The sequence below is a fragment of the Mercenaria mercenaria genome, chromosome 14, assembly GCF_021730395.1.
Source record: "Mercenaria mercenaria strain notata chromosome 14, MADL_Memer_1, whole genome shotgun sequence".
Lineage (NCBI taxonomy): Eukaryota > Metazoa > Mollusca > Bivalvia > Venerida > Veneridae > Mercenaria > Mercenaria mercenaria.
This window is the reverse complement of record NC_069374.1, coordinates 64,596,449-64,619,888: the sequence shown is the minus strand read 5'-3', so window position 1 is coordinate 64,619,888 and position 23,440 is coordinate 64,596,449. Positions and strand designations below refer to the sequence as shown.

General features: G+C 36.8%; 1 protein-coding gene across 7 annotated transcripts in view; it reads left to right on the top strand.

Moving 5' to 3' along the window:
• Positions 1–23,440, top strand: part of LOC123527814 (zinc finger protein rotund-like) — a 199,858-nt gene that overhangs the window by 157,282 nt on the left and 19,136 nt on the right. For 6 of the 7 annotated variants that reach the window (XM_053523732.1, XM_053523734.1, XM_053523731.1 and 3 more), the window contains 3 exons: positions 159–213; positions 13,620–13,673; positions 19,705–19,937. In XM_053523732.1, coding sequence (XP_053379707.1) covers positions 159–213; positions 13,620–13,673; positions 19,705–19,937 — 342 coding nt within the window. Of the gene's footprint in view, positions 1–158; positions 214–13,619; positions 13,674–17,116; positions 17,656–19,704; positions 19,938–23,440 lie in introns of those variants that run through there. The other variant, XM_045307497.2, reaches the window with a different exon arrangement.

Here is a 23,440-nt window from a genome sequence, read left to right as displayed (position 1 = left end):
TATATATTTCAGGCTGGTTAAATGGTACTCGCAGCCCTATATCATCCATATCATAGTTATAAAGTTTTGTTACATATTTTAGGCTGGTTCCCCAGCTACTGATACTGCACTATATCCTCCACATAATATATATAAAGATTTGTCAAAATATATTTCAGGCTGGTTCCCCAGCAACTGATGCTCACAGCCCAATGTCATCCACCGTAACAGCTGGTAAGTAGACAAAGATTTGACATTATTATAGTAAGGGTGTAGGAGAATATTTTATGCGCCTGGGCGTGTAGCAATTGAACTGTCCATCTGTTTGTCAGTGCAACCAAGATTGCCCTCAGCCCACATTGATGAACCAATTTAGTTCATACCCACACTTAAAATGATCATAAGTGGCCACTTAGTCAACACAAAAAACTACCAAGATGACCTTGACCTTCACTTGTTTGTACAAACCAGATTGCCAACAGCCCACATTAATGGGCCATTGTGGCTGATTGGTTACGGTTGCTGACTTCAAATCAGTTGCCCCTCATTGATGTGGGTTCGAGCCTCACTCGGGGGGCGTAAAATTCTTCGGCTGGCTAAGGGAAGGTCGGTGGTTCTACCCAAGTGCTTGCCTGTAATGAAATAATGTAAGGAAGGGCACCTGGGGTTTTCCTCCACCATTAAAGCTGGAAAGTCTCCATAATGACCTATAATTGTGTCAGTGAGATGTTAAACCCAACAAAAACAAAAGACAATAACATTAATGATCAGAATCAGTTCGTACTCTCACTCAGCAATATTTGTGGCAAGACCTACAAACTATAACAGGTCACTTTAACTTGTGTTAGAAAGGGAAGCAAAAGGGGAGAAATGGTCTAGTGGTTAAGGTGCAAGCTGATCAACCCAGGGGCCAGGGGTTATGGGTTGAAGCCCCACTGGGCATGAACACACCTAGTAGGCCCCCAGCAAGGATTTTCTAGAAAGTGGACATAGTGGTAGTTCATATAAGATTAAAGTTTACAATCATTTACAGAAATCATCAAAAATGATTAGAAGTACTTGTGTAACAGGATGAATTATTTACTGTAGAACAGGATGAATTATTAACAGTAGAATCATATGAAATACTAACTATAGAACCGGATGCTAAAATGTTTATTGGTAGGTTTCAATTTCAACACCCATTTCCTCCCTGAAGAGATGAGCCTATAGTTGTTATTTTTGTGGCTTTGTGGACCCATCCAAGCTAACATTTATGGTTTATGAGCTATTTTTCATTAGATTAAGAAGCTTTTTGCACTCCATATCTAAACCTCATAGAATTAAATGTTTATGAGCAGTTTTTATGTGCTTGTGAAAGGGGACATATTATGTGATCACCTGAGGCAGGCAGTCAACTAACTCATCAAACTGGGTCGCAAAATATCTCTGCCAAGTTTTAAAACCAGCTGGATGTCCTAGTGGCTCTGGAGTTGTGGCCCTTGAATTAGTAAAACTTGCTAAAATTGTGTTAACTTGAGCAATTCTTATCCAATGTTTACCAAACATAGTCTGAATATTTATGAGGATATAATGCCTGCCGAGTTCCTAAACCATACCATTTGTTGCTGTGGAGTTAATGCCCTTGAATTTGACAGCTCTTCTGTACATCCATCTCATGGGTCTAGCTGCTGCTGTACACAGATCTGATTGGTCTACAGGTCGTTGTTTTGTGTGTCAGTATTAACCAAACCAGGGTCTTTGCAGCTAATATATTTTATACAGGCTGGTTCTCAACATTGCCTAGAATTCATGGATGTAGTCATAGACATCTGTTTCTTATGTCGAAAGTCTACATTATTGTGCTTACTTTCCTACTTCATAAATCTTTGAAATATGGTATGTGACAAAACTCACATTTATTTCATTTTGTAGAAAACTAAATTTGTTAATACATTGTACATATGAGCCACGCCATGAGAAAACCAACATAGTGGCTTTGCGACCAGCATGGATCCAGACCAGCCTGCGCATCCGCGCAGTCTGGTCAGGATCCATGCTGTTCGCTAACAGTTTCTCTAATTCCAATAGGCTTTGAAAGCAAACAGCATGGATCCTGACCAGACTGCGCGGATGCGCAGGCTGGTCTGGATCGATGCTGGTCGCAAAGCCACTATGTTGGTTTTCTCATGGCACGGCTCATATGTTCATGTCTCTCTATGTGAGTAGCCTGAAGGAGGGTTGATTTGAGTGACATTATCAGGCTGATCAGCTGAGATACATTTGATGTCTAGACTTTTTGAAGTCATCAACAAGATTGAAAGCTGTTTTACCTTTTGATATTAAAGGTAGATCTTCAAGTATATAAATTACAGCCTCATTTCTTAGTAACATGGAGAAAAGTCTAAGATACGATAATAGATACACAGTTGTGGAATTGCAGTTTAACTTATTTAGAACAGTGATCAACGTCTTAAAATGGGAGTTTGAAGAGCAGACACAGAATACAGGCTTTCCATTGGTCAGTTTCGTGGATGTGCTAAGAATTAACCAATCAGATACTGGCATTTTGACAGGTCTCAAAACCTTGATCCCAGTTCTCCAAGAAGATAGAGCCCACTGTCATGTAGAGTTCCAAGAGGTGAAAAAATAACTGAAAACCAAAAAGTAAATATTGTCAAAGATTTACTTTTATCCTCTGGAGTAAAGGAAATGAAATATACATAATAAATTTGCTTCAAAAATGACATTGGCCTAACTAAGGCATAAACACACTAAATATCTGGCTGCATTTATTCATAACAAAATTTATAAACAGCTTACATCAGGATCTTCTTTTTAAATGTCTGTAACTTAACAGACATGTTCTTGAGGAACTTTTGTCAGGGCTGAAAAAAACAATCCAAAGAAAATTTTGGGTCAATATAATTATATGATGCAAGAAAACTAAGCACAATGTAAAATCGGAACATGATCTTACTTTCCATGAAAACTTCTAAAGTGCAATTATTTCTTGATGAAAATACTACCAGAATGCCAAGCCCAGACCTGCCACATTAGTTCAGAAAAAAATTCAAGAAAAATGCTCTACAGAGCCTAAAAAAGAACTATTTGAATCAGCCATTATGTTAATCGGGAGGTGTGATTAAATTATTTTTTCATTAAAAGCATCATAAAAAAGAAAAGTCCTATGACTCGAAATTCTAGACCCTGATCTAGTTTATGTCAGTGTTTTCTTTCTTTTCATTTTTTTTAGTGACTTTGAATAGTTGAGCCTTGTTCAGTATTTTCAGGGTGTTTCCCCCTCCAAAGGTTAAGAGTACTGTAAGCAGGAAGTTACACAATCAAAAGTCTAATATGGCGGACTCGTTACTAAAAATTGATAAAAGGTAATTCAGTAAAAAGCACATAAAAGTCTAAATTAATGCATACTAAGTTAAGATCAATTAAACATGATAAATTATGTGTACAGAGAATAGAGTGTTTAAATTTTTATAGTTACTTCAGTGTATTAAAAAATGTGTTTTAAGATTGGTTTGTACTGTATGTAATACTGATTTCATTGACAGAATAAATTGTACTCACCGCTTATCATGACCTCTTAGTAACATTTTTTTAATATGATTGAATGTTTTAAGGCTACAAATTCAAATATATCTTTGGATAGGGTTTACAAGACGTACAACAGATAAAATTTTAATTTCCTTTCTTAGCATTTTCCTTTTGAGAAATGTTGCAAGTTCCAACTTTTTTGCAGACAACTTGAATTGTGATAGGTTTGTCAGCTTTACTTCATTTAGTGTAAAATCCAAAAGAAAAACATCCATTAGATTGGAAAAAACCTTACCATAAATATTTTTATCATGCCCCTGGGCATACAGCGATTGAACTGTCCATCTGTACAAACCAGATTGCCTACAGCCCACATTAATGACCCAATTTAGTTCATACTCCCACTCAAATATTCTTGTGGCAATACCTACAAACTAACCCATATACAAATGACCGTGACCCTCATATGACCTTCACCTTCAAACTTAAAACCTAAATAAACAATATTTTTGGTCATACAGCCCACATGGATGACCCAGTTCAGTACATACTCATACTCAACAAGCCTTGTGTCATGACCGACAAACTGACCTATATATAGATGACCTTAACCTCACATGATCTTCACCTTTAAACTTAAAACCTCAATAAAACAACAGTTTTGGATATGCACTCGGGGGCACGATTTTGTGTTTTGAAAATGCAGGTCCTTGTTTTCATTAGAGATTAGAGTGTGTTGAGGGGTTGTCGATCATCTCTCTGTTCCGCTTCATGTGAGGAAGTTGTCGATATCATGTTGACAATAAGAAAGAATACGACTGCAGGGAACGCTGCATTTGGTTACTTGAATACTGCTTTGTGCAGATAAATGATTATTATGAACATACAAACTGAATTCTTGTTGTCAAAATCTTTAAAGAATGTACCATCTGTTGGTTTTTGAATAAACTGATTTAGCTTGGGAAAAGGAGCATATGTTGAAAACATAATTATGTAACAGAGTTTTTAGATGAATAATTTGCATATTTCAAATTTCAAAACATTTGTGAATTAATAGCAATTTAAGAAAAATGAATAATTATTTTTGTGTGTCAGTCTGTGAGAGAGACTTCAAGTCAACCAGTTGTCATATCATTCAACATATGAAGTTGTGCCCTTGGGATATTGTTTGATATTTCACTCGGCCAGGGTTATGGCCCTTGACTAAGTCAAAATATGCATACATTTTTAGTGCATAAAAGTTTGTCTCACCTGCATTTTAAGAAGTACAGGATTGTTAAACAGCATGTGAAAATAAGCCCCTGGGATTTCATTTAGCCAGACAAGGTGTTACGGTCTTTGATTTGCTTAAAAATATGCATGACGTGCTTAAAACTTTATCCTGCAACTATCTTAAATAATATTACACATAGGGTTATGAAAGCATGTACAGGGGCAGGGGGCAGCACTGCATGCACGTTCTATTGACACACATCTAGTCGATCCTTAATAGTTTATGGTATGGTATAGCAAAGCAACAGCTGTATGGTATGGTATAGTATAGCAGTAGATCGTATACTACTTTGAAGACAGGAAACTGATTTTCTAGACACGTGTTTTCAGTTAAGACAATTAAGAATGAACAGCTTAAGAATGACAGATATTCAAGTTGTCATAATTGTTTACAACATATTAATGCTGATGAAATTTTGCAGTGCCGTTGACCGCAGCTTTACGTAGAGAATGAATATTCATGTAAAGTTTCATATGATGTGATTATCATTATGTTTAACAATGACTGAGCATAAAGAAAAGGAAAATCGGCATCTAAACGTCTCTTAAATTCAAACATTAATGAATATGGACCGAGATCTTAGTTAAAGAAACTGCAAGATAATCTAGTTATACATTTAGCCCAGTGGAAGATATTTGATTCACTTGTACAGGCCAACTCTCTAGAAAGTGACTTTGTATAAATTATGCCCTTGCAGGAAAAATGCACCAAGTTTCAAAGGCGTTCAGAAGTTAGAAAGATTGCATATATACACTTAGATTCTTAGTTAAACCATATCTTATCATTTTGAAGGAATTTATTGTAATAATACAGGGATTATATAACAAACATAAAACTCTGTGTGATAATATGAAATTGCATCATAATGGTTTTGAAGAAATGTAAATAACCGGATGTAAAGATAAAATCTGTTTAACAATCCCTGTATTATTTTCAGTTTAATGTTCTAAGGATATAAGTTTCACTGTTTTATAAAGTCGGTAGCCTCATACAGTAGATCCCCCTCTAAATCACTTCCCCTGTAAACCAAGTACCCTTCTAAATTGGCCACTATAGTTAAATTTCCATACATCTTTTGGTTTCCTTACATGAGGAATAAATTAAAACTCTAGATGAAAACAAAGTGAAGTTTTGGACAGGTTTTTACCTTGACTATTTGAAGAATAAATAGAGCTTTTGCACTGTGCTGTTCACCGGTGCTGCATCTGCATCCAAATTTGAGTAAGTTTATACATAAGGTAGTGTATGGGAATGGACTGAAACTTGAAATGATCAGGTTCCCGAACTATTGTAAGCCATTGTGATCACCCTGTGTTTGTCGTTATTGTCAACACTATGATTGTTAACACTTACTAAGAGATCAAATTTTGGCTGTGTTGGAATGAAACTTGGTCAGAATGTTGCCCTCAATAAAATCTTGAAGAAGTTCATTACCAGGGTCATCTTGGATCAAAACTAGGTCACTGGGTCAGTTAGCAGGAAAATCTTGTTACTCTAGAGGCCATATTTTCTTCTTGATCTTCATAAAACTTTGATCATGTTTGTGTGAAATTGAGGTCAAGGATAAAAGTGGGTTACTGTAGATAAAAACTTCTGGTCACTAGGTTTAACTACAGAAAATCTTGTTAACACACTAAAGGCCACATTTTCTACTTGCATGATCTTCATGAAACTTTGTGAGAATGTTTAATTGAGCCTTGCCATGGGAAAACCAACATAGTGGCTTTGCGACCAGCATGGATCCAGACCAGCCTGCGCATCCGCGCAGTCTGGTCAGGATCCATGCTGTTCGCTAACAGTTTCTCTAATTGCAGTAGGCTTTAAAAGATAACAGCATGGATCCTGACCAGACTGCGCGGATGCGCAGGCTGGTCTGGATCCATGCTGGTCGCAAACCCACTATGTTGGTTTTCTCACGGCGCGGCTCAATTGTTTGTTGTTTCTAGTACAAAACTGGGTTGAATGAAGTAAAAAACTAGGTCACCAGGTCAAATCATAGAAAAATGTTGTTAACACTCTAGAGGCCACAGTTACTATTTGATCCTCAGAAATCTATGTCAGAATGTCTGTCTGTGTGAAATCTAGAATGTCTGTGTCAAATCTAGAATGTCTGTCTGTATGAAATCTAGAATGTCTGTCTCTGTGAAATCTAGAATGTCTGTTTGTGTGAAATCAGAATGTCTGTCAGTGTGAAATCTAGAATGTCTGTCAGTGTGAAATCTAGAATGTCTGTCAGTGTGAAATCTAGAATGTCTGTCTGTATGAAATATAAAATGTCTGTTTGTGTGAAATCTAGAATGTCTGTCTGTATGAAATCTAAAATGTCTGTCTCTGTGAAATCTAGAATGTCTGTCTGTATGAAATCTGTGTCATTTTCAAAATCTGGTTACCTGAGGTCAATAACTAAGTCACTAGGTTAAATTGTAGAAACACCTTGTCAACATTCTGCTTGAAGTCATAAATCCTTGCACAAAGCTAGGTCAGGTTTGAAACTGGATGTTCTAGGTCAACAACTTATTATCCCCCGCCGATGAAATCGGGAGGAGGGTATTGAAATGGCGTTGTCCGTCCGTCAGTCCGTCCGTCAGTCCGTCCGTCCGTCCGTCCGCAGCCATTTCTCAGTAACTACTTGGTAGAATTTCATGAAACTTGAAATAAACATGAACCAACATACTGCGATGATGCCCGTCAAGTTTTTTTTTTGATTGGTCAATTTCCCTCAGAGTTATTGCCCTTGATTTAATAAAAAATGTCTGTCTGCAGCTATTTCTCAGTAACTAACAGGTAGAATTTCATCAAATTTGAAATAGACATGAACCAAGATACTGCGCTGATGCCCGTCAATTTTTTTTTTGATAGGTCAATTTCCCTCAGAGTTATTGCCCTTGATTTAATGAAAAATGTCCGTCTGCAGCCATTTCTCAGTAACTAGCAGGTAGAATTTCATCAAACTTGAAATAGACATGAACCAAGATACTGCGACGATTCCCTTCAAGTTTTTTTTTCGATTGGTCAATTTTCCATTTAGTTATTGCCCTTTAATTGTTTAAAAATCCACAGATCTGTACATAACAAACCAACCAATTGGAAGAATTTCATTAAACTTCTTCCATTCTTTTCCATGCACATTTATTATAAACATGTGATGTTGTGTACCTACACCTGGTCACCCCCTTCCCCCTCACCCCCCCCCCCCCCCCCCTTTTTTTTTTTTTTTTTTTTTTTCATTTTTTGTTTTCTACCAATATTTATAATCAACATGTAAACTGTTGTATCCTCCCCCCCCCCCCCCCCACCCAAACAAACCATTCATTTTCTTTTAATTTGATTTGACTAATGAAATTATTTGCTTCTTGGTAACATTCTTAACCTTTTGCAGGATATATTTTTTTGCCGTTCCTCAACTCTGACCCTTTCGGCGGGGGATTCCAATTCATCGAATTTGCTTGTTAACACTCAAATAGCCCTTTTTTACCAAAAAGCCATATTTTTATTTTATTTTTTTGCCGGAATGTTTGTCTGTTAACAGTCTAGCATGAATTTGTAACTGGGTCTCTTGGTGTTTTATTTTTGTAGGGGACTGGGGATTATGACATGATACTAAGAGGCAATTGGGGGATTTTGTCAACTGGGTGCATGTGGTACAAGGGCTTTATTCCTTGCAGCTAGGGCATTTAACTTCTGCAAACAGATCAAATAAATTGGCCTTAGAAATGAACAAGGATTTGGTGCAGCCTTTTGATTGATTATTTCAACTGCTCTTTTAAGAGATTACTGAACTCTGAGCACAGTGTCGAACATATTAAGTCATTGTTTACATATTCATTGATCAATTGATTTTAACTCATCTTCATCTTTTAAAGAAATCCAGAGTTGTTCGACATTAGCTAGCTTGACATTAACATCTTGAGGTTACATGTATACAAAAACCATGCAAACTTGAATGAGTATAAAGAGATTTGTCTTAATTATGCCTTCCTTCGACAATAGGAGAGCAGCATGCATTGCATGTTCATACGCCTTGTATTTCTCCCAGCTGCATGAAAATCAATGCTCCAGTAACCTTGACAAGACAGTAAAATTTACAAACTGTGGATCTTAATCCCAGTGAAGTTTTTTTAGGTTGATTGTATTTTTAGCTAACATTTTAACCTTGGTAGTTGTTTTTTATCATTAATTGTGCCTCAGCAGGGGAAGGGCTAATTTAATTAGGATGTTTTTATGGGTTTTACCAAATTATTTGGTTTCTGATCAGTAATGTTGACATTAAGTAAGAATTTGCATTTCATAGGTGAAGTGTAATATAAGATCTGAAGCTGTCCATGTAAGGGCATACGGTGATCATGCCATATGGTATCTAGTAATCATGAAGGTATCTAGTAATCATGAAGGTATCTGGTTGTCATGAAGGTATCTGGTAATTATGATTGTATCTGGTAATCATGACAGTATCTAGTAATCATGATTGTATCAGGTAATCATGATGGTATCGTATCTGGTAATCATGACAGTATCTAGTAATCATGATGGTATCGTATCTGGTAATCATGACAGTATCTGGTAATCATGATGGTTTCTGGTAATCATGATTGTATCAGGTAATCATGATGGCTTCTGGTAGTCATGACTGTATCTTTTAATCATGATGGTATCTAGTAATCATGACTGTATCAGGTAATAATGACTTACCTTGTAATCACAGCTTATCTGGTAATCATGGATATATCTAGTAATCATGACTGTACTGTATCTTGTAATCATGATGGCTTCTGGTAGTCATGACTGTATCTTTTAATCATGATGGTATCTAGTAATCATGACTATCTTGTAATCATGACTGTATCTTGTAATCATGATGGCTTCTGGTAGTCATGACTGTATGTTTTAATCATGATGGTATCTAGTAATCATGACTGTATCAGGTAATCATGATGGCTTCTGGTAGTCATGACTGAATCTTTTAATCATGATGGTATCTAGTAATTGTGACTGTATCTTGTAATCATGCCTGTATCTTGTAATCATGACTGTATCAGGTAATCATGATTGCTTCTGGTAGTCATGACTGTATCTTTTAATCATGATGGTATCTTCAGTAATCATGACTGTATCTTGTAATCATGACTATATCTTGTAATCATGACTGTATCAGGTAATCATGATGGCTTCTGGTAGTCATGACTGTACCTTTTAATCATGATGGTATCTAGTAATCATGACTATCTTGTAATCATGATGGCTTCTGGTAGTCATGACTGTATCTTTTAATCATGATGGTATCTAGTAATCATGACTGTATCTTGTAATCATGACTGTATCAGGTAATCATGATGGCTTCTGGTAGTCATGACTGAATCTTTTAATCATGATGGTATCTAGTAATTGTGACTGTATCTTGTAATCATGCCTGTATCTTGTAATCATGACTGTATCAGGTAATCATGATTGCTTCTGGTAGTCATGACTGTATCTTTTAATCATGATGGTATCTAGTAATCATGACTGTATCAGGTAATAATGACTTATCTTGTAATCACAGCTTATCTGGTAATCATGGATATATCTAGTAATCATGACTGTATCTTGTAATCATGACTGTATCAGGTAATCATGATGGCTTCTTGTAGTCATGACTGTATCTTTTAATCATGATGGTATCTAGTAATCATGACTGTATCTTGTAATCATGACTGTATCTTGTAATCATGACTGTATCAGGTAATCATGATGGCTTCTGGTAGTCATGACTGTATCTTTTAATCATGATGGTATCTAGTAATCATGACTGTATCAGGTAATAATGACTTATCTTGTAATCACAGCTTATCTGGTAATCATGGGTATATCTAGTAATCACATGACCTGTCTGGTAATCATGGCTGTATCTAGTAATCAGGACTTACCTAGTAATCATGGCTGTATCTAGTAATCAGGACTTACCTAGTAATCATGACTGTATCTAGTAATCATGGCTGTATCTAGTTATCATGACTGTATTTAGTAATTATGACTATATCTGGTAATCATGATCAGATTCCTGCTGTATGTATAATCAGAGCAGCAGTGTCCCACTTCCAATGTCTTTTTGAGAGAGGAAGGGCGCAAAATCAGAGTCATTTAGCACCCATCTGTGCATCTGTCAGTTATTCACTTCCATAGGCAAATTTCAGAAATTCAGCTAACTACATGTAAATGTTCACCATCATAATACCAGGACCAAAGTCAATGTCAGACCAGACTTTATTTTATGTCCACTTCATATTTTCCAAACTGCTGAATAGATTTTCATGAAATTGTTTACATATATAGCTCGGGGAGTTATAAGCTAAAGCAGCTTTGAACAAGTTCTGTCATAAGAGGTGATACATCTGATACAAATCATCAGGCTATTTTTGTGTGCAGAAATTTAGACTGATTCCCAACACTTGCAGATACATTCATGAAATCTTTACTATAATCAGGGAAGCAGTCACATATTCATTCTTTCCAGAGAAAACTTATAAAGTGTGAACAACAGTGTTAAGAGTGATTGACTGCTCCTTGGTGTACATCATAATGCTCTTAAAAACTCTTCTCTAAATAATACATCAACTGTTTGAACCACATTTAATGTAACAAGGGTTTCCCCTGATCTCCGCTAAATTTCTGAAATGGATTGGTCCGTCATTCAGTTTGGGCAATGCCATATTTATTGACTGAATAGCGAACAGTGCTGACCATGATCAGCCTGCACCTTGGTCTGCACTGGTTGCAAAGGCAGAATAACATGCCACCAGGTGGTAATAGAAACATTTTTTTGAATTTTCAAAATATCTTGATTAGTTTTGAATTATCAAGAAGAATTATTTTTGAAGGGGATTTTTCATTGTAAATTTAGGCCATTTTGGAGTCCAAAATTATTTAAAAGATCATTTTGACTTTATGATTGTTATAAAAGAAATAAAATGTTAAAAGTTAAAACTCTAAAGATATTTTAGCATATAAGCAACATTTTTCGAAATTTTTTCTCCGTTTCCTAAATTGTTTCCTACAATGGGAAAAATATTTTTTGGCCATAAATGGCAGTATTAAATTTATATTTTAAAAATTCATGAAGATCACATACTGTCACCCTTGGTGATACTGCCACCCTCAGACACATTTAGAATGAGGTATACATTATATCTCAGTCTAACAAAATGAAGCTAGAATTCAGGAAAAAACCCTGTTATGCACTAGGCGGATTAAGTTGTAAATCATTCTATGAAACCATTTTCAAACTTCTTCCACTCACATCAATACTGGAATGAAAACAACACTAGAACTGGAAGAAGGAAGCTATATTTGAAAGAGCCAAATTTTTTAAACAAGAGATTATCTTGTTGGTTTTGGGATTATGGTGGGGGTTAAGTTGGGGTACATTTGTGGTGCCAGGGGTGAGGTTTTGACACTTTTTATAAGCACTTTATTTTAAACATTTATTGTATACATGCAAAGCATTTTCGTAATCATGAACCATGAACAGTATGAGTATTCATGGACACTGTTTTTAACTGATGCTAAAATTTTGTGAAAAATGATTAATCATAAAATATGGTATGCCTCCAAATATGTCACCTGAACTTTGTTCAGGGTGAGCTATTAGTCTAGGTGGATGGTTCAGCTTCTGTAATCCGTCGTCCATTGTCTCTGCGTCAACATTTTTAGCTCATCTGATTTTGAAAAAAAAAAAGATGAGTTATTTTTATCACTTGATCGGCGTCAGCGTTGGCATTGCCTGGTTAAGTTCTGTGTCTAGGTCAGCTTTTCTCCTAAACTATCAAAGCTATTGCTTTAAAACTTGCAACACTTTTCAACATCAAAAGCTGACTCTGTACAGCAAGAAACATAACTCCATCCTGCTTTTTGAAAGAATTATGGCCCCTTTTGGACTTAGAAAATATTAGATTTCTTGGTTAAGTCTTGCGTTCAGGTCAATTTTTCTCCTTAACGGTCAAAGTTGTTGCTTTAAAACTCTCAGCAGTTATTTGCCATTAAAAGCTGACTCTGCATAGCAAGTACCGTAACTCTACATTGCTTTTTGCAAGAATTATGGGCCCTTTTGGACTTTGAAAATCTATTATACAGAGACAAAAAAATCAGATGAGCATCTGCACCTACAAGACAGCACTCTTGTTATGTCTCCCAGGGAGACATATTGATTTATTCCTGTCTGTCTGTGTGTGTGTCCGTCAGTCTGTCACAAATATTGTCCGCACATTAACTTGAGAATACTTGGGCCTAGGATTACGAAACTTGATTGGGGTGTGAGCATGACCAGCAGATGACCCCTATTGATTTTGAGATCAGTAGGTCAAAGGTCAAGGTCACAGTGACACGGAACAGTTAAACTGTTTCCGGATGATAACTCAAGAACTCTTGGGCCTAGGATCATGAAAATTGATAGGGAGGTTAATCATGACCAGCAGATGACCCCTGTTGCTTTTAAGGTCAGTAGGTTAAAGGTCAAGGTCACAGAGACCCGGAACAGTAGAACTTTTGTGTACAGTGACTAAATAATTTCTGTTCCTTGTGCAATTAGTGAATGCATCAAGGGGGGCATTTTGTGTTCTACGAGCTCTTGTTCAAATGGGGGCACTTGGCCCTTTTAGGGGCCACAAGAGTTAAAATAGAAATACCTTTAAATGATTTCTTCTGATGGTTATGTGTTTTTGGTGCATGACAGCAAAACATAGAATTATTTTAAAAATAACTTTTGTTTTAATGAACAGCTTTAAAGGATTTTCACCAAACCTAGTTATAAGCTGAGTCAGATGATAAATAATTATTGCTGAAATAATTTTTTTTATAATTTCAGATTTGTTCAAATGGAAAGCTGCCAATCCAAACAGCCATGTAAATCCAGATTATAGTAAGTTTGAAGTTTTCTATTATTTTTTAACCTTAGGCGCTGGTGGAAAGTGATTCTGCCTTTACGACCAATGCAGACCAAGATCAGCCTGCACGTCCGTACAGTCTGATCATGGTCTGCACTGTTCACTATTCAGTCATTTAATTTTCAACCCCTTCAAATAATAAATGGTATTGACAAAATTGAATGATGGACCAGTCCATTTTATAAATTTAGCAGGGTAAATGTTAAAGAAGTTGAGGTTCAAAGACACATTTTCAGTTTTCAGTTAAGGTTTCAATAGAGAATCCTTAATTTAACCCACTGTAAAATCATTTAATTTCGTGGGCATGAAATTTCGTGGTTTTAGTCAAAACGGCAATTTCGTGGGGATATGAATTCATGGATTTCAACTTTTGCACATAAAATGAATGGGAATTTTACTTGTTCGTTGGGATTATATTTTGTGGATTGACTAAACAACGAAATCAACGAAAATTAGTCCCCCACGAATATTAATGATTTCACAGCATATAATATTTTCATACATGTTGTTTCATTTAAGGCTCCTCTTTCCTTTGTTTATAATATAGCTGCACGTTTTTGGAGTTTCAGATATAAAATTACCTCCCTTTATAATTCTGACCATGTTAGTTCATGTATAACATTAAAACTAGTACTTTTTGAACAGTGCACTTTTGTATTATATCTTTTAGAACTTTTTAAGATAGAAATATAATGATTATGGAACTTATATTTAAAAATTTGGTTTTGCAAGTGTTTGTTAAATATTATAATTTCCTGTTGTTGGCCAAATTGGGTGGAAGTAAAAGACTTCTATGAGATCTTATGAACCGTTAAGAGGTCTTGTCTTTGCAGGTTAAAGTGAGCTAATAAAAGCACAAAAAACTGTGTCAATTTTATGAAATATCCTGGAAGTTCTTGACAAGACTTCTATTGTTGTGTTTCTTCAATTCTCATGGGACAATGCATTTATCACATTTGAATTAGGTAACAAGGATGTCTCCTTAGGGGATGCCTGCATAAATTTTTATGCTGTGGGAGTGTGTGTTAATGTACATAGCAGTTCCAAATCTCTGATATATTTCCTGGAGCTCGTTAATCTATATTATTATCTTAAAGAGTTTTATGTTAAATATGTTATGTGAAATTATAGTTTTAGCTCACCTGAGCTGGTGGTTTTCACTTGTATATCAACAGTCACTTGTAACTACATTCTCGTTTGAAAGTAATGGGTCAATTTTTGTTAAACTTATGCAGCCTGAGGGAAGTTGTCAATTCTTTACTCAGAAGAGGTGAAATGGGCCTCCCTGGCTGAGTGGTTAAGGTCGCTGACTTTGAATCACTTGCGTCTCATCGTTGAGAATTTGTGCCTGGCTTGGGGAATAGCCTCTCATCGTTGAGAGTTTGTGCCTGACTTGGGGAATAGCCTCTCATCGTTGAGAGTTTGTGCCTGGCTTGGGGAATAGCCTCTCATCGTTGAGAGTTTGTGCCTGACTTGGGGAAGAGCCTCTCATCATTGAGAGTTTGTGCCTGGCTTGGGGAAGAGTTTGTGCCTGGCTTGGGGAATAGCCTCTCATCCTTGAGAATTTGTGCCTGGCTTGGGGAAGAGCCTCTCATCGTTTAGAGTTTGTGCCTGACTTGGGGAAGAGTTTGTGCCTGGCTTGGGGAATAGTCTCTTATCGTTGAGAGTTTGTGCCTGGCTTGGGGAATAGTCTCTTATCGTTGAGAGTTTGTGCCTGGCTTGGGGAATAGTCTCTTATCGTTGAGAGTTTGTGCCTGGCTTGGGGAAGAGTTTGTGCCTGGCTTGGGGAATAGCCTCTCATTGTTGAGAGTTTGTGCCTGGCTTGGGGAATAGTCTCTTATCGTTGAGAGTTTGTGCCTGGCTTGGGGAAGAGTTTGTGCCTGGCTTAGGGAATAGCCTCTCATTGTTGAGAGTTTGTGCCTGGCTTGGGGAATAGTCTCTGATCATTGAGAGTTTGTGCCTGGCTTGGGGAATAGCCTCTCATCATTGAGAGTTTGTGCCTGGCTTGGGGAATAGAATTCTTCATGTGAGGAAGCCATCCAGCTGGCTAAGGTTGGTGGTTCTACCACCTGCCTGCCCGTGGTAAAATAATACTAGTAGGGACACCTGAGATCTTCCTCCACCATAAAAAGCTGGAAAGTTGCCTATGACCTATAATTGTGCTGGTGCAATGTTGAACTCAACAGAACAAACAAATAGAACAGGTAAATGCTGGTAAGGATCTTCAGCAATGCCAGTATAGGTTTATGACCACAGTATGTAAATGATTTTCTGTCAGTTTTCCCTATATGGCTGTATAGAAAACTTTGAAAATACCCTCTTCAGATGTGAATACAACCTGCCAAACTCCCAGGTGAGCAATATAGGGCCATAATAATCCTCTTGTTATTTCATAATATTAATTAATTAGGAATAACATTGACCTGTAAATATTAGATTTAAATTAATTTTCATAATTGGTTAAGAAAATTATTTAGAGCTAGATTACTATGACTTGCTAGGTTACTATGACTTGTGCCTCATGCCTTAGTAACAGATCCCAGAGACTGACTGCTTTGCAGAGATTTGAACCCATGACCTCAAAAACATGGTCTTTACCCCAGCACCTGAACGGGCCTCCTGGTTAAGATTGCTGGCTTTAAATCACTTGTCCCTGACTGCTGTTGGTTCAAAACCTCACTTGCCATTGTAGAATTCTTTCCTGTGAGAAGTCATTCTCTGTCTCTGGCTAATAGAGAAGATTGATGATTCTACACAGATGCTTGCAGTTATGCTCGGAGGGGCACCTTGGGTCTTCCCCAACCATGGAAACCTGGAAAGTCACCACATAGTTATGACCTGTAATTATTTCCATGTGATGTTTAACCTAACAAAAATAAACCAACATCTGGTTTAACATATAAGTCAAAACACTGACTTTATTATTTGAAAAAGTCACTTTCCTCTCATTTTCCCTTTCCTGATTTAATAAAAAGAGTGCACTATTTGATTTTTCACTCATAAAAAATGCAGTTACTCCATACATATTTGTTATTTTATAATCATTAAAATTAAAGCCTTAAGGTATTTACATGCACATAAATAATCCCACAGTTGCATTATTATTGTTCTATACTATCTATAGTACCTATGTCACCTTGACTTTGAACATTTTATATATCATGATATCTGTTTAAAAATAACTTAAAAATATCTTGAGAAAGAACACAAAAACAGCCTTTTCATAAATTAACATAAGTTAAAGAGCAAGGGATATAACTGTAAACCGACTGCATGCATATACAAGATACAAATTAATGGACTGTTTTGGTCGTCGCTTCATTTGAAATTCTGAATGGATTGGGTCATGTAACATTAAACATTAATGCATTATTGCACACTGCATAATAAAAATGCACATAGGTAATTGTATGCTTAAAGAAGTAGTATGGGTGTCTGGAGTTAGGATTTTTTTGTGACACTTGCATAAAAAGAATTACATTACATGCTTGCTCGGATAAAAAAAACCTAAGTGCACCGCTGTGCGGTTAATAGCATCTGAATAATTTAAAGTTACTTAATGATACGATTTCAAATGAAAATGAAAACTTGTGTGTCTACATGCATTTGAGATATTTAATGCACATCATTTATTGCGAGTTTATGTCGGATGTTATTATTGATATGTCCGTGTTGTTAATATTAAATGGGATACAGCTAGTGGTTTTGAATCGCTTGACGATAGAATGCTATAAATAAAACTAGATTGTTACGGATTACGTAAAGATAACTGTAAAATTGTTTTTTGTTCATAAATTTAATTCGATTATGTTCAAGTAAACACATGCAGGTCTGCGCATGAACGAATTTGCATGTTTTCGTGTTTTGAGGTTATTAGTTCACAGAGAGTTATGAGCACAAAATGGCCGCCAAACATGATTTCCGCAAATCCGTGGTTCTTTTATATGCTGTCACAAGGTTTGTTAGCATGTTTGATAGATGTAACTATAGAAATTAAGCAGTGATTAAGTACGTAATTAAATACGTCTGCATCCTAGGTGCATTATTTGTGATGCACATCACCATTACATATTTATGTATTTTGTGCACACAGGGGTATATTAAAGTGGTGCGCATTTCTGCGCGTCTACTTAGGTATGTCTGGTTTTTCCGTACAATGATGTTTAAGGCCTGATTAACCAGATCCTTCACCAAGGACAGAACGTTCAGACCAGAAAGTTATTAATGGCTTAAACTGTAAACATTTGTTGTATGAAACTTCCATGTGTCGCGACCATTTAATGTGACTGCTTGCCTTACACAATTTGTATGTAGGTCACAATGGCGCATTAGTTTGGCATAGGAATGGCGTACATGCAAAATGCGCGTTTGACGCGCAGCATGCATGCGCATGACATGGGACCTATTACATATATTAGCTATATTGTCATGTCCATATATGTACAAATTCAATAAAGGCTGCTATTTCTGTAGTCTTAAAATTCTTGCATTTTCTTCACAGACCTGAACTGCAGGCAAGTTACTTTGTGTCATTGTACCTATGAAAAGACATGCTCTTTGGTAAAACATTCAGTGTCATATTCCTGAATTTATACTTATAAGTTGATTAATTTTAAATTTCTTTATAATTCAATGTAGAATTGCCAACTAACTTGGGTGATAATGCAACACATAATTTAATGATAGGAAATAATTTTGTAATTTGATAATTCAAACGTCTGAGTCAGCTAGATATTTGGATCATGTTGCTTCCCTCATATATTTTTTATTAACACTTCTCCAGAACTCCTAGAGGAAGTTTTTGCTATAAGGGTCACATAATAGTACAGCTTAGAAATTTTTGAAATTATGTCTCTGTTCCCCTTTGGGAGTTGGTGAAGTGGGCAGGCCCTCTAGCCGTGGAAGTAGTTACTACTTTTCTTCAAACAGCGTCTTCTCCAGAACTACTTGTGAAATTCAACCAAATTTTGTGTGTAGTATTTTCTAGTAATAGAGGTTTGAAAAACTAAACATGACGTCTCTGATACAGACATTTAGAAATACTTTGATAAAGAAATTTTACCTGATCTGAAGGTCCCTGATCCATTTAGAATAGAGATTATCTTCCTATACATTGATTGAAAACTTGAGATTTTCTACAGTGTAAGACTGTAGGCTATATGATAGTCATCAATATTCATTCTGAATCTCAAAATAAAGTCTATGTCAGAAGTCAGTAATCTCTTCCCAGTTTTTTCAAGCAACGTTACATAAAAATAGTCAATAGAAATCAGTATTTTTCAGGCAACATTAAGGTAGTTCTGCACATTTGGATCGAAATTTTTTTTACAATGTAGAATTTGATTAAACTCTGATTTTTCAAAACTTCAGAATATACCTAGAAAATTCAGCAAATAAAAAAGATGGGTCGTGTGCTTGATTTTTTGCTAGACTGATTTGAAAAATTTGGACTTCATGCAATATTTCATAATGGGAGTCTATGGGAAAATCATAACTTTCATAACATTTTCGCGAATAGAATTTTTTCTACGATGTAGATTTTGATGAATTTTCACACGATTGTTAATAAACATATATTATGGACTATAATTTGGTGAAATAAAATGTATAGGTCCGTGTGCTTATTTTTGAGATATCTGACCATGATTAAAGTGAAATGCACATTTCATGCTAATTTTAAGACATTATTTTGAATTTTTTAGTTCCATATGTTTTAATATCATATTTTGACTTTAGAAATATAGCAACAGTGCCATTGTAATAAATTTACTCACAGGTTTCGATTAATTCATAAATTGATTTTCATTTCCGTACGCCGAATCCAGGCTTTATTCTACGTTTTCCGGATAAATAACGTTACGCCATTACTTCTGGTTTTTCAAACGTGCAGAACTACCTTAATGCAACATTGGGTCAAAATATAGTCTGAAATCTCTCTTTTTCAGGCAATATTAAGTCTAAATATAGTTTGTGTCAGATGTCAAAAGTCTCTTTCCATTTTTTCAGGCAACATTACGTCAGATGCTATGAACAACAATATACATGATTCAGTACGCCACGGAAGCACCAGCAGTACAGGGAGTTACCGTAGCAATGGTGCTCCAAGTGGAGTGAATAGTCCAACAACTCCACATCCACACAATGGCACGAGTGGACCCCCTTTGGTGATTCCACAACCAGTAAAACCGGCACAGAGTAAAATTGGGAGCAAAACATATCAGTGTAAAATGTGTGATCAGGTAAGTTTAAAGTGTCTCCAGATTTTTACGGTAAATTCAGTAATAAACACACCTTCGTTAATAAATACACTGCACCAACTCCCCGATTTTTTTTCTAAAAAAAAGGCTTTTTATTTATATTTTCTTTTTTATTTGGGACATATGTGATTACCAGCGCTAGAGTAGTGCCGTAGTTGTTGGATTTATAGTGTATAATTTTGATGTAATGATGTTGCAGTAAGTGTCATGAACACCTTTTACTCAAGTAGTTCAGTTGTTTCAACTGGATACATTTGTGATCAAAACAGTTAGAAACACAAGTTCTTTGATTCATTTGGTAGTTTATGATTTGCTTGCAAGGTGGTAAATCTCAGTTTGGTCATGTAATAGATTGTTTTGAGACTTGAATGTTTGATCGTTTACAGTTATTTATGTTAATACATGATACTCATGGGGCCTTTGTGGCTGAGTGGTTAAAGTCACTGACTTAGAATAACTTACCCTTCACCAGTGTAGGTTTGAGCCTCACTCAGGGCGTTGTATTCTTCATGTGAGGAAATCATCCAGCTGGCTTAAGAAAGGTCAATAATTCTACCCAGGTGCCTGCTCGGGATGAAATAATGCACAGAGGGGCACCTGGGGTTTTCCTTCATCAAAGCAGGAAAGTCACCATATGACCTATAATTGTGTCAATGTGACATTAAACCCAACCAAAACAAACAAAAAACATGATACACAGATATTTTCGAAATTTGACCAATATTTTTTTTCTTTGATTAAGGAATGATGTAATATCACTTGTATTACATTTGTCAAGGATTTGCATTTAACAATCACATGGTTTAGTCAGAAGTCTTTAGCAATGGAAGTCTGTTAAATTATTAATACCGCCTTGTTGCGCAACTAAAATAGACCAGAAAGAAATTGACTCCAAAGCTACTGACAGTTCTTGAACTATGGAAATGTCTGTCAAATGCAAATGCGAAACTAGAAATGATATTGAACTCCTGAGAAATAGTCACGTTTGAAAATACTTTCAATTGCTAAATGGGATTAGTTACATGAGCCACGCCACGGGAAAACCAACATAGTGACTTTGCAACCAGCATGGATCCAGACCAGCCTGCACATCCACGCAGTCTGGTCAGGATCCATGCTGTTCACTTTCAAAGCCTATAGCAATTAGAGAAACTGTTGGGGAACAGCATGGATCCTGACCAGACTGCGCGGATGTGCAGGCTGGTCTGGATTCATGCTGGTCGCAAAGCCACTATGTTGGTTTTCTCATGGCACGGCTCACATAATGTAATAAAAGTCACTACAATATGCATTACTAACAGGAATTTAACTCTATGTAACCTTTTTGTAAATCTTAAAAATGAAAAATATGAAGTGTTGCTTAAATGCAGTTGACTAACTTTGAGACACAGCTTTTTGTCTGCTGAAGTAGGTGTGTTTTTAGCTCACCTGAGCACAAAGTGCTCAAGGTGAGGTATTGTGACCAGTCATTGTCCGGCGTCGGATGTCATCCATCATGCATCAACAGCACTAGGTCACCCGGTCAAATCAAAGGAAAAGCTTGTTAACACTCTAAAGGCCACATTTATGACCCTATCTCCATGAAACTTGATCAGGATGTTTATCTTGATAATCTTTAGACCAAGTTCATTTCTAGAGACCACATTTTAACTTTGAAACTCATGAGAATTGGTCAGAATGTTTGTCTTGATGAAATCGAGGTCAAGTTTGAATATGGGCCGTCTGGGATCAAAAAAGAAAATTATCCAGGATATCTAGTATTATAGGGTATGAGCTAGTGGCTTGAGTTATCCAGGATTTCAAGGGTATGAGCTAAAGGCTTAAGTTATCCAGGGTTTCTAGGGTATGAGCTCATGGCCTGAGTTACCCAAGGTTTCAAGGGTATGAGCTAAAGGCTTAAGTTATCTAGGGTTTTGAGTGATTTAAGGAAAATCACTAAGGGACCATGTGAGTTGCTATCTCCCTCACCCTTGAAAAATATTAAACAATGTGTCTGTCTTTTTATATATTGAAGCTGGGTATATAGTCCTGTTGCAGTAATTGGCCAAAATATCTTGAGACATGATTGCACACCTTCAGTAGCTTGCAACCCCAGTTCCTTCTTACGTGTTATAGCAGTATTTAAAGGTGCTATTCCATACCCATTTCTCTTGTAGTTTGTGAGAGAGAGCAAAAATGCAAAACACTGTATCTAGTTTATTGATTGAGAAACATGATTTTATTGAGGAACAGTGTGCATGATAAAAATGTTCAATATTGAGCCAACAGATTTGATAAAAAAAACAAGGGATTAGAAAATTTGACACCAAAATGTCATTGAGTAAATTAAATTGGATTCAATTTTGGTCAAAATTGTTTGAAACTACCATGATTTTCTTTTTTTCTCACAAAATATGGAAAAAATACTGCTTTGTTATAGTCATGCTTATTATGTTGAAACAGGGACCAAGGGAGCAAAACAAGTCTGGGATCTGTTCATGCAGTTACAAGGCTGGGCAGTTGGGGAGTGGGGTCTGTACATGCCATTTCAGGGCTGAGCTGTTAGGGAATGGGGTCTGTACTTGCCATTTCAGGGCTGAGCTGTTAGGGAGTGGGATCTGTACATGCAGTTTCAGGGCTTGGTTGTTTGGGAATGGGATCTGTACATGCAGTTAAGGGCTTGGATTTTGGGATGTGGGATCTGTACATGCAGTTATAGGGCTTAGAGCTGTTTGGGAGTGGGATCTGTACATGCAGTTACAGGGATGGGCTCTTGGGAGGTTGGAACTGTACTTGCAGTTACAGGGCATGGATTTTGGGGAGTGGGATCTGTACATGAAGTTATAGGGCTGGGCTGTTTGGGAGCGGGATCTGTACATGAAGTTACAGGGCTGGGCTGTTTGGGAGCGGGATCTGTACATGCAGTTACAGGGCTTGGGATCTGTACATGCAGTTATAGGGCTAGGCTGTTTGGGAGTGGGGTTTGTACATGCCTTTTCAGGACTGGGTTGTTTGGGAGTGGGATCTGTACATGCAGTTACAGGGATGGGCTCTTGGGAAGTTGGAACTGTTCTGGAACTGCAGTTACAGGCTTTGGATTTTGGCGAGTTGGATCTGTACATGAAGTTACAGGGCTGGGCTGTTTGGGAGCTGGATCTGTACATGCAGTTACAGGGCATAGATTTTGGGAAGTGGGATCTGTACATGCAGTTACAGGGCTGGGATTTTGGTGAGTGGGATCTGTACATGCAGTTACAGGGATGGGCTGTTGGGAAGTGGGATCTGTACATGCAGTTACAGGGCTTGGATTTTGGGATGTGGGATCTGTACATGCAGTTACAGGGTTTGGGAGTTTGGGAAGTGGGATCTGTACATGCAGTTACAGGGCTTGGATTTTGGGGAGTGGGATCTGTACATGCAGTTACAGGGCTTGGATTTTGGGATGTGGGATCTGTACATGCAGTTATAGGGCTTGGGATCTGTACATGCAGTTACAGGGCTGGGAG